Below are 14,500 nucleotides of genomic sequence, written 5' to 3'. Positions count from 1 at the left end.
GCGGCCCTCCAGGAATTGAGTTTGACACCCCCGTCTTATATAGATTACACAGAGGACAGTGATATGTATTGACTGGCTGTTTGAGTAAAATATATTCAGTCATTGAATGAACAGCACTGTTGTCATTGTCCTTGGCCAATGTCCTTCATGCAAGCACTAATTTGCATAGACAATAGACAATAAATTGAGAAGTGAAAAAAGAAGTGAATTATGTACATTAATAATAATGAGACAACACACAGGACAGCACAGTATAAACAATTTTACATATTTGTAAATGCACCAGGTGTAATAAAGTGTGGGAAAATTAAGTTTAGTGGGTTAAGAAGGACAATGGAATTTAATATAATTTGTGTCCACAAAAAATCAACAACACATTTAACACGGCATAAATGAAATTTTGTTTCAGTGTGTTATGAAGGATAATGTAAAATATTTTAATTTTTTTCCGTGAAAATTTAATTTTTTGGAAAAATATTATATATTTAAATATGGTGTGAACAATTTTGAACAATCTGATTTTGAAAAGTCTCTTCAATTATTATCATGGTCTTCTTTACCAGTAATCCAAGAAAATGAAGTAAACAGAATTATGCAGTAAGCAAACAGTCATATGACTGATATCAAAAAGAAATGCCACTGCATTTGAGAAAAAAAAAAAAAAACTGGCACATGATTACACTATATGAATTGAGGTGATTCCCACCTTTCTTTCTTATTTTCTTCACACACACACCAAGGATGATTACTATTCACAGCACAGCTGTCTAAAGCCCAACCCCAACATACAAACACAACTCAGTATGCCCTGCCCTGTTTTAAACCATTTGTCTTTTGATATACTGTGATGACTCTTGGTCTGGTCTGGCCTGGCCTGTTTGGTTCATGTAGGAGCGCAGCACAGTGCTAATAAGCTTAACATCTATTTGACCAGATAAACTGCCATTTGGTTTCTATCTCAGACACTCAACAAGTGTGGGGGAGGGCATGGGGAATGTGTGCCACGAATCAGCGTCAGTGCCTGGCATGAGATCAGTGTTGAGTCATGCAATACAGAAGGAAAGGCCTGAACTTTTCCCTCAAGGCTCAAACACAGAGCAGGCCTCAGTGCAAGACAGCTTTGTATTTTGGTTTACTCTTGAAATTTGGTATTGCAGCAACGCTGATATTTTGAATGATCTTAAGTCATTCTGGACCAAAATATCTGCTAAATGAATAAATGCAGATGTAATGTAAATGAAATGAGTAAATGTAAATGAGTATTTTCATTATAGCAATGCTGTGCACCTTTGGAAGTGCTTAAACTGTTTAAAGAATCTTTGCAATTTCTAGCTTTAAATTATATCTGAAATACATGATTTGCCATTCAATTAAATTACTGTACTCTATTTCCAAAATGAAAACTCTAGCAAAACAACATTGCATTTAAAATAACTTGATATAAAATAACCTTAAATATTAAACCAACTTAAGGGGTTCTTACAACAAAGAAAAACAATCAAACTTCAGTGTAGAAATCCTCCCCCTCCCCCTCAAGGCAACAAACTTACACTTGCAAATCCCCTCCATGTGTTATGCAGTTTTTAAAGTGTAATGCGAATGGAAAATCAGTGAAACAAACATCTGCATGTGTGAGAACCCCATGGGTCTGTCCTCAGACCTTTGGTGAGAATGCAAATGTCCATGAATGAAAGGAAGTGATTTGTATTCAGTTCAAAACTGCTGAGAAAGATGTTTCTTATAGTCAATAAAATAAATTAAATACATTTTTTTTTTAATCTCACCCATCTAAAGACCTACAGTTCATATATAAGCTTACCATGTTTCCTCGACTAGGTCTTTCAAACAGGAAAGCAAATATGACTCATCTACAGTAATATTAAACAATAGCTATGGGTATGATAGGGCAAGATCAAGTTCACAGAGCAAATTCTTTGCTCCTTTGAACAGCTAGTAAAACTGTAACACAAGAAATGTTATTTTATGACTCTACCAGTTTTATTTTTGTCCTCATGGTATGCCGGACTATAGCTTGTTAATTTACACACACAACATTGAAATGACGGAAACAGTGCATTTACAATGTCATAATAGGAATGATTAAAGAGAATAACCAAAAATATTCAAAGATATTCGCTGTTTTTGATAAAATCGATATATCACGTCAAGCTTTTCACTATATTAATGACACAAAAGGTTAAAACGCACAGCAAGGTTACATCACAATCTTCACGCTTACATCTGTCACACATGTAAATAAGCACGTGAAATCTTGCCGCATTCCTGAAGCCCCTCACTGCAGAACACAAGATTCAGGAGGCGTGGTTCGATCCAAATCTAGGGGGTGGAGATGGGTGGGTTTAGGGATCAGGGGGTGGAGACATAAGGTGGTAGAAGTTGGATCCAACCACGCCCCCTGCATCTTGTGTTCTGCTGTGAGCACCATCTCCCGCATTCAGCCAAGTACATCCGGGTCATTTTTTTAACAGTGCAGAGGTAAGTAAAAGTTGGGACTGTCGGAGCTTGTTTGACATCAGCAGTGACATTGTTCATATATCTGGTATTATTGCTCCTATACAAATAAAAAAAAAATGTAAATATTCAGTACCATCTGCTGTAAAATTTGAGAGGCATTCTTATAATTCAGCCATTTATCAACGAGGTGATGCGCCATCTGCTGGCTCGAGTCCCCACAGTCACTGCACAGTGCAAAGGCGATAGGCAACCTCGGTCCTGGAGTGCCGATGTCCTGCAGAGTTTAGTTCCAACCTTTAAAAAAAACCCCTCACCTCTGCCTGGTGTGTTTGATTAGGAGCTAAACTCTGCAGGACAGCGGAACTCTAGGACCGACGTTACTTCGTTTTTTTACGCGTAAAAATGACCCAAATTTATAAGCGTGTGGTTGACTGTAATGCCTTGTATATTATTTACACCTTAGCATTTAAAATGATGTTAGGTTGCTTACCCTGTAACTGCACATAGGTATACAAATGTTTGATTAATGATCTATTCATCCATATTACAGAGCAGATAATAAGTGCTGACAAATCAGATGGAACATAATGACTGTACTGTAAAAAACACTGTATTTATTGAGCATGATCAATATCAGAAATGAATATGACTTATTTTTTACAAAATATATATAAAAAAAATACTGGGCAATTTTTAGCAAAGATTCTTTGATTGTTTTAAACAAACATTAAGTGAAACTTCACTGTGTACTAGCTTAATGCAAACATCAAAAACTAAAGTTCATTAAACATTTCAAGTTTCGAAGAAAGGTTTCAAACAATAATGTTCCCTGTCTGGCCTATTCCAGTAAATATGAACAGACTGTATCTGTCAGTAAAACTGTGACAAACCATGGTTTCCATGAAAAAGTGAAGTGGTCTGAGTGCTGAATTGAATGACACAATTAATGGAGTACAGTTACTTCATTAGCAAGGTATTTTCATTATTAATGCATTAAAGTGCTCATTAGGAAGTATTTTCAAATGTGATAAGAATATAGTTGAAACCCCTAAATCTGTTCTGTTTCACCACTGTAACACAAATTACATTTGTTTGAAGGATAGCATAAAGTCCAGAGTATATTTTATCAAAAAAGTCATGAGATTAAGAAATGGAATTACTCTGAATTCTCCATTCCACTGTATTATCATTAACGGAATTGTTTATCAATGAGTTAAAATATTGGTAGACTAATAAACTACACTTTGTAAGGCACTTCCATTTATTTTTCCTTTAAATATCCTGAGTAAAGTATAATTAATACCAGTCAAATGTTTGGATAGACCTTCTCATTTTTTTATTTTTTTTACTATTTCCCCGTTTTTTAATAATGGTATTCAAAACTATAAAATAACACACATGGAAGTATGGGAATTATGTAGTGACCAAAAATATTACTGTTTGGTCCATTTAAAAAGTTATAAAGTATGTACATTTTATGTTTTTCTAAGCCTTTAGAATAACACTTTTAAAAAAAATGAAAAGGTATGAAGTTTGTCCAAACCATTGACTGTAGCATATGTGTTGAGTATAGCATAAAACTCAAAGGCAGAGTCCTCATATCCTTCTGAATTGGTCAACTGGAATGTTTAATTGTGTATATCTGTGTCTGACTCCTCATCGGTCCTAGCCCAGCTCTGAATCTTTCCAGTGCCAAAGATCACGTAAAAGATGGCTCCAAAGGCGCTCACCCCTGCTGACAACCAGAACACATGTCTCCATCCTGTAACTGAGTGCTGCTCGGAAATCAAAGGAAGGGGGAACATATAAAAATCGCAACTTTGATGATGATGAATTATTTTAAGCAACTGCAGTGTTACAAAGTATAAAACACATCTTACATCTCTGGTCAAGTAACCCACTACAATTGGTGCAAGAACACCAGGGATGGTCCCAAAAGTGTTTGTGATTCCTAGAAGTGTACCTGCGTATCTGGAAGAAAAGAGCACAAAAGGAGACATAACTATTGCAATAAATGTAAAGCTTGTAAAGATAACTTAATGTATAGATTGTTGGATATCAATTTCAGCAAAGAGCTGTTCAGTTTTTAGTCCTATAATCCAGAAGACGATTAGCATTTTCAAACATTTAATTTAATTAAAAAATTTAAAAACCCATAAGAAATCCCAAAGGGTGAAGGGTAAAGAAGCCTTCTGGGTTGGCCTAGAAATTGATGTAATGAACAGCTGTATAGGGCAAACTTAAGCAGAGTGACTAATTGTGACAAATAAACCAGTCAGACAGTCTTGGTTCTGTACCGTGGAGCAATGTCAATCTGGTTAATGTAGACACCAGCAGCACTGAAACCCCCGAGTGCACTGGACAAAGTGAGAAAAGTCACGGCCAACACTCCACTACAACCCGTGAAGCCTACAGCGAGCAGGAAAACAGCAGGTAGAAACAGACCTATGGGACACAAAACAAAAATATTAATAAAATCACAGTTAATCTGTAATAATACAGTCTTTGGTGTTACATGATGCTTCAGAAATCATTCTAATATGCTGATTTGTTGCTCAAGAAACATTTCTTATTATCAATGTTGAAAATTTTTGCTTCTTAATATTTTTATTGAAAAAATGAATATTTTTATCTAGCAACCATGTATTAAATTATTTAAAAGTGACAGTAAAGACAATGTTACAAAAGCTTTCTATTTCAAATAAATGCTGTTTTTTTTTTCATTAAAGAATCCTGGAAAAGAAAAGTATCACAGTTGCCACACAAATATTAAGCAGCACAACTGTTTTTAACATTGAAATGTTTCTTGAGCACCAACTCAGCATCTTAGAATGATTTCTGAAGGACCACATTTCTGAAAACTGGAGCAATGGCTCATGAAAAATTACATTTTAAAATTGTATTCTGTATATTTTCCTTTTTTTTGTATTATGATCAAGTAAATGCACCCTTGGTTAGCATAAGACTGTTTCAAAAACGTTTATAAAAAGGTAATGATTCCAAACTTTTGACCGCTAGTGTAGCTTTTCTATTTCAACACTTTTTACATGTACTTTGTCTTCATAAATATTTATGTTAGTAGATATTTATTTATTAATCATACCAATGAAAGTAAAGATTTTTCGGACAGCTGTGACACTTAGGAGCTTCCTCTCCAGGAGGTTGTCTGCCAGCACACCTGAGCCCACTGAGAAAAGCCAGCCAGCCAGATATGGCAGGGCAGACAGAAATGAATTCTAAATGACAAAACAAAATGAAATAGAGTGAGACACCGTATATAATCCAGACTGATTTAATCTGAATATCCCGATTGCCTCACCTGTTGCAAATCAAAGTGGAGCACAGTGTCCATGTAGGTAGGAAGCGAGGTGAGGAGAGTGTAATAAGACCAGTTGGAGCACATCTGGGAGATGATTATAGCCCAAAGAGGCACAGAGAACAGCATAGATAATACAGGCACTGACCAACCATGTGGCATCCCCTAAAAAAAAGAGGAAATATCAAATCAACAATAATAAGTGTCTGCAGATCTGTACCTCGGATTAATTATGGAGAGGAAGTCATGCTGGAAATGTATGTTATTTGATGATTCCTTTTTAATTCAATGACATTCACATATAATCATGCTAGCATGTATTTATTTATATGTTTAGCATGAATGGTTTACTTGATGAAAAAAGAATGAGACTAAACTGTATACATCATCAAAAATTCAAAGATAAAATTAGTTCATACCTGTGAACCTATTGAGTTAATTATGTAATGTTTCTCTCTGTCACTAATTCTTGGGTGAGTTCGGGGTTCATCTGACACCAAGATAAACCAAAACACTGCCCAAAGGCACCCTGCAGCACCTGGTGGTAAAAACACTTTAATGGATATACCTCTGAATATAAATATAAACAAGATATGTTGCTATTATTTTACATTAAATATGAAGACAAGAGTAAGGAGTGTTAAGTATATTAATGTATTATATATAAAATAAATATTCCAAGCATTTTGCTTGGACTAAATGCTACACCAATACATTTATACATATATATATATATATTTTTAGAAAATTAGATATTTGAATGTTTTTGAAAGTCTCTTATTCCCACCAAAGAAATACAGTAAAAACAGTAATTATTTGACATATTATTACCAGTTAAAATAAATTTGCTATTTTAACATATTTAACATTAACATGTTTAAAATGCCATTTATGGCTAAGCTGAAATTTCAGCATCATTACTCCAGTCTTCAGTGTCTCAAAATCCTTCAGAAATAATTCTAATATGCTCAAGAAACATTCTGCATCCTTGCAGAATTCAACTATTAATTTCTTTCACAACAAACAAACAAAAATCTTACAGACCCAAACTGTTATGTATTTAAATGCACCCATAATTTAAATGTCATTTTCTCTTACCACAGGAGTAGAAGACTGCTGGCCACCCCAGACTATGGCAGATGAAGCCAGTGAGAGGAAGAGCCACAAAGGCACCAAAGTTAGAGCCTGCACCTGAGAACGTCATCAAACGAGCCCTCTCCAATGGAGGAGCCCAGCGGGCCCACATCGCCATCATGGCAGGAAAAGTCACACCCTGGACAAAAAGAAAAAAACTGACTCAAATACAGAGTTTCTCCATGTGAAGCTTTTTTGGCAATTACAAAAGCCCCCTAACCTCCCCAAATCCCTCCAGTGCACGCAAGGCAAACAGCCACTTGGCTCCAAGTTGTGCTGACAGTGGAGTGAGGAGAGTGAGGACGGCTGTTCCAAGCACACCACCACCAAGGAACAGGCTTCCTCCAAAGCGACCTGATAGGTAGCCTCCTGGGATCTGAGTAAACAGGTATCCAAAAAAGAAAGCACCGAGCAGCATTCCCTGCGTCTCGGAATCCCACGAGTATCTTGGAATCTTAGAAAAGAAAATTAAATAAAGAGAAATATGACAAGAACCAAGTATTATATGTTACAAAAATATCCACCAGGTTCAATGCGTGCAAAGCTGCATGCAGTTTATTCTTACCCCTTCTGGCTGTTCTGAACTTTGGCTGTTGTTGTCAAGTGTATGGCTGGGTACTGGACAATCAATAGATATATTGCTATTGGATGACGACTGGTCATTGGTTCCATTGACCATGGCAACCATAGCAACACTGAGATTTACACGTAGACCATAGACCACAGCAAAGCCAAAGAACATCATAGCAGCCAGATTGCATCGTACAGAGCAGCATTTGGGAGGCACTGTCACACATACAAATACATTCTGAAATTGTAAATAATTACATACTTAAAAAAAAAAAAAAAAAGATTTGAGGAGATTATAGTCACTTAGTACTGTACCATTCAAAATATTAAGGTGCATTAGATTTTTTTTTCTTTTTGAAAGAAATGAATACTCTTATTAAGTGAGAACACATTAAAACCTGAAAAAAATGTATCACTTTTCCACAAAAATATTAAGAAGCACAACTGTTTCCAACACTGATAAAACAACATGGAGTAATGTCAGAAGAATATAGAAATAAATGACATTTTAAAATAAATTAAACTACAAAACGGATGTTTTAAATTGTAACTACATAAAAAAAGTTTGTAGAAAAACTTTAAGTTGAGTTGAAAAGGCCTAGCTAGAAAGTTTGAAAAAGTTTTAAAAGCTTGCAGTCTGAAAGTTTTCATTTTGAAGTAGTTAGAAAGTTAAAATAGTTTTAAAGATTAAAGTTTGAATGTTTTCAAGGCAATACAGTCTATCACAAAAACAGAAAGGTATAAAACATGTTTTTAGCATGATTAGCATGTTGCTAGCATGGTTAACATGTTTCTTACATGATTAGCATGTTGCTAATACAATTAGCACATTATTAACATGTTTCTAGCATGATTATTTTTAACATTTTGTTAGCATTATTAACAAGTTACTAGCATGTTTCTAACATGATTAGCATGTTGTTAGCATGATTAGCATGTTACTACCATTATGTTGGCATGTTTCCAACATGTTTAACAAGTTGCTAGAATTTTGTTATCGTGTTTAACAAGTTGATAGCATGTTTCTATCATGATTAGCATGTTTGATGTTAGCATGTTTCTAGCATGTTTAACAAGATGCTAGCATGTTTCTAACTTGATAAGCATGTTACTATCATGATGCTAGCATGTTTCTAGCATGATTAACAAGTTGCTAGCATGTTTCTAGCATGATCAGCAAGTCACTAGCATGTTGTTAGCATAATTTTAACATGATTAGCAAGTTACTAACATGTTGTTGGTATGATTATCAAGTTACTAACATTTTGTTAACATGTTTCTAGCATGATCAGCAAGTTATTAGCACGTTGGTAACATGGTAAGCAAGATACTAGCATTTTGATATCATGTTTCTAGCATGATTAGCAAGTTACTAGCATGTTGCTAGCATGATTAGCATGTTACTAGCATGTTGCTAGCATGATTCTTGCATGATTAGCATGTTACTAAAATGATTCTAGCATGATTAGCATGTTATTAGCATGTTACTAGCATGATGCTAGCATGTTTTCCAAGTTGCTATCAAGTGTCCCGCATGATTAGCACGTTACTAGCATGGTGTTATCTTTTTTAGCATGATTAGCAAGTTATTTGCACGTTTCTAGCATGATTAGCATTTTACTAGCATGTTGTTAGCATGATTCTAGCATGATTAGCATGTTGCTAACATTTTTCTAACATGTTTAACAAATGCTAGAATTATGTTAGCATGTTTAACAAGTTACTTGCACGTTTCTAGCATTCTGTCACGTTACTGTCATGTTTAAATCCAGCTTGGGAGACCAGCCAAAGCAGTCAATCAGCTTAGGCTGGTTTTAGCTGTTTGTTTATTTTTTTCAGTAGGGAGTTCTTAAGCTTTGCTATAGCAGTAGCTTAAAGTGCATATTGCAGGTTAAAAAAAATTTAAATTAACATATAACCTTGTATGAATATACAACATGAACTGTTAATGCAGGATTTGAAAATGTTTTACAAGACGTGAGGGCACAAATTTAGAAGAATAAGTGACGGTTTCCTTGACAGTTCCCAAAAGCCGCTTGTAAGCATTAGCAATAACGTAATACTGTATACCGTGTAAAAATGTTAACATATGAGAAGGCATAGCTGGTAGGTTAACCTCAGTTTGCTAATAGTATAACCATCAAGTCTAGTTACAGCTTAGTGACATTGTTTGCACAGCTCATTATTATTATTATATATTTATTTGTCATGTGGTGTGTTTATAAGGCTTTGGGAGACATTGCAAGTAATGAGGGAGTGTGAAGAAGATCTGAAGCAGTGAAGGCCAGCTGTTTTTAACCACCTCTACTGGACTGCAGCTTCCGCTCCTAATGGAGATGCAGATGTGATGGAGGCCAAGTGAAAAGCAAGGTCAGCAGTGAATGTGATTAAACGTTTGTTTGCTTCTCCCAGCATATGCATCAGTCCTCATGGAGTCTCAGAGAGGAATACTGCAGTGATGGGGGGCTATGTGGATGTGAAAGTAAGCATCTTTCAAATCCACGGTCAAAAACCAATCCTCGGGGCAAATATGCGTGAGAATTTTCTTGACCTTCTTCATCTTAAACTACCGGCGCATAAGCGAGCTGTTCAGATGTCTAAGATCTAAAATGGGTCTGAGCCTGCAGTCTCTCTTTGGGAGGAGGAAATAGCGACTGAAAAAGCCTGACTCGCTGTTCGCTGGGGGCACTATTTCCACAGCGCCTTTTGCAAGCAGTGCTTGCACCTCCTGCCGGAGAACAATAGCTTCGTTGTCCGGGACAGAAGTTTGAACAAAGCCTCTGAAGCGGGGCGGTCTGCGAGCGAACTGCAGTGATTAGCCTCCTTGAATTGTTTCCAAAACCCATCTCGAGATTCCCGGAATGGCTGCCCAGGCCTTGTAATGGGAGGCGAGAGGTTTTATTTTCTAAAAAATAAATTTTATTTTTATTTTATTTGAAAAAGTGGGGAGTCTACGTTCGTATAAGTGATTGAGAGAGGATGCAGAGTTTTGCTCTTTAAAGTATGTGGGTCTGCTATCACAGCGGTAAAATATTCGGGCACACGCTGCACCTGCAGGATGTGACCCGCTGAAAACGAAACTCCGTCTCTCAGAGGTGTTCGAAGAGGTGAGCAGTGAAGGCGAGCAGTTTTGGTGGGCGTTCCGGCCGAGGCGAGAACGGGGCCCCTCCTTTTCCTCTCTAGCGCCTCAGGACAGCTTTGGCGGCTCAGGGTCCAGCACAACTTGTGGGCGGGGACCTTGACGCTTCGGGAAGGGGAAGCGTTTCGCCGGCCTGGATTGCTGTTTCAGCTCGGGCTCTGTTTTTTGCTGAGGTTGATGCTGCGCTGGCTTTGCAGAAAGAGGGAGAAGTTTGGCTTGAAACACTTTAAGGATCGCCATTGTGTGCAGCGCTGAACCGGCCTCTCCGGCTTCTGCATAAGCCCTGTTGGCGATAGCCGAGGTGGTCCTGCAGGCCCTTTAAGCCGAGGGCAGATGGTGGGCACAGATGTGTGGTGATTGCTTCCTCCAGGGGGGGAAGTTTGGTGTATCCCCTTTCATCAGCGCCATCAACGGTGGTGAGAGCTGCTGCAGCAGAGGGGTTCACCCATGCAGAGTAGGGAGCTCGCCACGTCTTAGTGAGCTCGTCATGGATGGCTGGCAAGAATGGGGCTGGGCGCTGATGGGAGGAATGCTGGCGGGTCTCTGGCAGGAACCATTCATCCAATAAGCCGTGGGCGGGCTCGTCCAGGGAGGCGACCACTCGAGGCCCAGATCCTCCACGGCCTTTGCGAGGATGCGGATTAGCTTGGCGTCTGGCTTTGGCCTCGGCACTTGAGGTGGGGGGGCTGCTTCTGGCTCCTCGCCGGAATCACCCCAATCCTCCTTCCTCCGTTCCGTTCCTGGTGATGTCATCAATGACGATGTCCTCCTCGGATGCGCCGAATGAGACCAGCCCGCTCGCAGCTGAAGAGGGACGCTGGACCTCATGTGAGAAGCACACCGGCGTGAGAGGACGCGGGGAGGGCGGGACACGCAGGCGCTGAGCCGACGTGACACTGCCTGAGCCCACTAGAAAAGATCCACTGCCCTGCTGTTTTTTCCTCTCAGGGGAGGAAAAAGATGGGAGGGCCTGGCGGGGGGATCGCCTTGATGGAACAAGGCGATCTGCGAGTGTAGACAGGAAAGGCTCATGCTCTCGCAAAAAGAGCACGAGCCACCAGCGAGCGCAGCCTCCGCATGGGCGGGGCCTAGGCAGGTGGCGCACTCGCTGTGCCCGTCATGATCGTGCAAGATTCACTTGCACAAACCACACTCGCGGAGCGACATTTGAAGCAACGCGCGCTGAAATTTGCTCTTTAGGAAATTTGCTCTTTGCCCGGATGCCTGCAGTGATGCTTCCCTCACTGCTTTTGGCTTCTTCCACGGCGGTGAGCAGAGCTGGAGCTTTTTCTAAGGCTTCTTCTTGCAGAAGAGTCAGCGAAGAGATGATCCTTGTCACTGAAGGAGAATAATCTGATGAATGGCGCTACGGACCGACTTATATAGCGGTTGGCCCCGCCCCTTTTGGCGGGCTGAAGTGCCATTGGTTTGTGCAGCTACACAAACGTGAACAAATCAGGCTTCAGCAGAAGTTTTCCCATACATAACGTGAGTGAACGTTCAAAAGGGAACTGCTATATCACGTAACGTTAGAGTCGGATATTAATGAGTGTGACACGCCTAATCAACGCTTATTAGTTTCTGTTACTGGTAAGTATCAATACTCATAGACGACCAATACTAGCTTTGCTATTACCTGATTACATATTGTTAGCTAACTTGTGTATATTTGTAAGCTAACACTGGTCTCTCACCAAGACACCTGCCTTGTTCTCCTCACACAACTCAATTTGTTTCCTCTGACCGTTGTTCTGTCTAATCTTGGCTTGTCCCTGCTCTCTTGGCCGCATAGCAGGCTCATAATTGTATCTGTGGTCCGTCATAAGTGTAAATAAACACTTAAAATTTCCTCACCATCCGAACTGTCATTGCGATCCATTGTTTTCCTATAGACCACACTCCCTCTCGTTGCGTCACTTCCGGTTTTGATGGTTCTTAGATGCGGAATAAAATTCTCTCACAAAAACGACTCCAGAAGCCTTAATAGCGTATTTTAAAGTATAGTTTAAAGAAAATCCTATATTATTTTTCTATACATCGACTCACTGGAGTCTTTAACCTGGAATATGCACTTCAAATACACCAGAAGTCTTATTGTATAAAAGTTTTCACCCCCTCAATGAAAGTCTATCGGATTTTAGGTGGTTTTGATAGTCTGGTTTACAAAAACCGTAAGCTGGATCAATTAGAAAAGATATAGCAACCTGAGTCAGACCAGTCTGAAGGTCTGACCTGGCTTTTTCAAGCCAACTTAATATTTTGCTGTATTTTTTAATCATATAAATGTAGCATTGGTAAGTTGATTTGGTAAGGGATTTCTTTCAAAAACATAAAAAAAACCTTACCAACCCCAAACACCTTTCCCCCCACCACATTTCATGCAAATTTAACTGCAAGAGGATCAAATTACAGACCAACCTGTGATTTTTTCTACTTCCTTCTCTAAAAGCGGTGCAGTGTCACTGTCCTGGTCGTCCACAGTCGAGTTAATGGAGTAACCCTCTTGTAGTGCCATTATTGCAAAGGTCAAGGTGTAAGTTTTGGACTGAACCTGAGATAGTTTAACTATGACATCCACAAATCCTGAAACAAAAACAAGACATTTCAGATAATGCAATTGATCTAATTTGTGTTTTGTCAGAATCCATAAGCTTTAATCAATTTGAGCCACTGTTTCATCAAATAAATCAATAATCGTGGGATCAATGCTGTATTTATTTAGTTTTCATACATTTCTGTCTAGTTCTCCATATCAGTGTTTGATATCATCAGTCCATTTTCTATTGGTTCTTCCTCTTCTGTCTGGACCATCCACCATCCATCATGCCAAATACCAATTTCCTGTTATCATTCATTATGCAAATTTGTCTGTTTCAGCTCTCATTGGATTATGTTCTGCAAAGATTTTTTTCAGATGTTTTTATGGTCTTTAATATGATTTAGTGTTATTCATGTTATATTGCACATAGGTAAACTACTCCACATTTTTGGCATAAATCAGACAGCTCCTCATTTGAGAGGTGTAATATGTTTTGTTGTTGTTGTTGTCGATGTTGTTGTTTTTTTGAATGTTTTAAGTTATTCACTAGAGATAATGGGAATTTAAAACCTACATAATATGGTATTTTATATTGTCCATAGTGCTTGGACATTTTCAGCAAGGTGCTACAAGAGGTTTGGGCTTCCCAGTAGATGCAGTTGACCCCCAAGTGAGTGTTGTCATTGTTTTTCTTTTAACCAAAAAACATTTAAGCACATGACAGCATCTGAACATAACATGACCAGCACAAAGGTTAACAGAACAGATCAGATGACATCAGTCACAACATCTTTATGTCAGTAGCGTCATTGATACAAATGTCACTCTTTGTCTTATGTCGCTGAATCCTGGAGAAAATAAAGTTGAAATTCAGTTCTTTTACACTTTAAGAGCTAATTTTATGTCCGTCTACTTGTCTTTGTTTGACTCAGCATATGAAATGAATTTTGTTTTTTAAAAAGGTGAGAAAAACACCAGTTCAATGTAAAAACATAACACAAGGTTTGTATTTTAATTTATATGTTACGTTATATACACAGATAATGTTATTTATACAAATACAATGTTTGGCATATGGTGCGATTTTCATTTATACTTACCATTAACATGCTTCCTAAACAGATGTAAGATTCAATCGCTGGATGCTTAAAAAAGATCAATAGTTTTCGACCCCTTTATGGCCATGTAAACCGTTTTAATAACTTCTATAAGTGGTAAATGTTTAATACCCCGGGAAACCTCAATGATGACTCGGCTGTAATGCCGCATTTCAGGACAGTCAGCCACAGATTCTGTTTTGTCTGATCTGCAGCTGTGTTGATCACAT

The 14,500-nt window shown here is 38.3% G+C and overlaps 1 protein-coding gene across 1 annotated transcript; it reads right to left on the bottom strand.

The window, feature by feature from the left end:
- Positions 1–3,444: 3,444 nt before the first annotated feature.
- Positions 3,445–14,491, bottom strand: LOC109067531 (sialin). Its single transcript, XM_019084453.2, has 11 exons — positions 14,274–14,491; positions 13,053–13,217; positions 7,491–7,711; positions 7,146–7,379; positions 6,890–7,064; positions 6,211–6,329; positions 5,795–5,956; positions 5,579–5,711; positions 4,773–4,920; positions 4,356–4,446; positions 3,445–4,250 (listed from the first exon to the last, which is right to left on the bottom strand). Exons 2-11 carry the CDS (start codon positions 13,147–13,149, stop codon positions 4,104–4,106), a joined length of 1,527 nt encoding a protein of 508 aa, XP_018939998.1. The 5' UTR covers positions 13,150–13,217; positions 14,274–14,491; the 3' UTR covers positions 3,445–4,103.
- Between the last annotated feature and the right edge of the window lie 9 nt (positions 14,492–14,500).

Source organism: Cyprinus carpio, chromosome A19 (assembly GCF_018340385.1).
Source record: "Cyprinus carpio isolate SPL01 chromosome A19, ASM1834038v1, whole genome shotgun sequence".
NCBI classification, from domain to species: Eukaryota; Metazoa; Chordata; class Actinopteri; order Cypriniformes; family Cyprinidae; genus Cyprinus; species Cyprinus carpio.
This window is presented reverse-complemented; position numbering and strand designations above follow the sequence as displayed.

What these genes read in the sequence shown, in the direction of transcription:
- LOC109067531 (XM_019084453.2), bottom strand. Translation starts at nt 13,149, where the DNA reads ATGGCACTACAAGAGGGTTACTCCATTAACTCGACTGTGGACGACCAG. An exon ending in GTTCAGAACAGCCAGAAGGG is followed by an intron (nt 7,380 to 7,490) that starts GTAAGAATAAAC and finishes TTCTTTTCTAAG; the next exon opens with ATTCCAAGATACTCGTGGGA. An exon ending in TCCACTTTGATTTGCAACAG is followed by an intron (nt 5,712 to 5,794) that starts GTGAGGCAATCG and finishes TTTGTCATTTAG; the next exon opens with AATTCATTTCTGTCTGCCCT.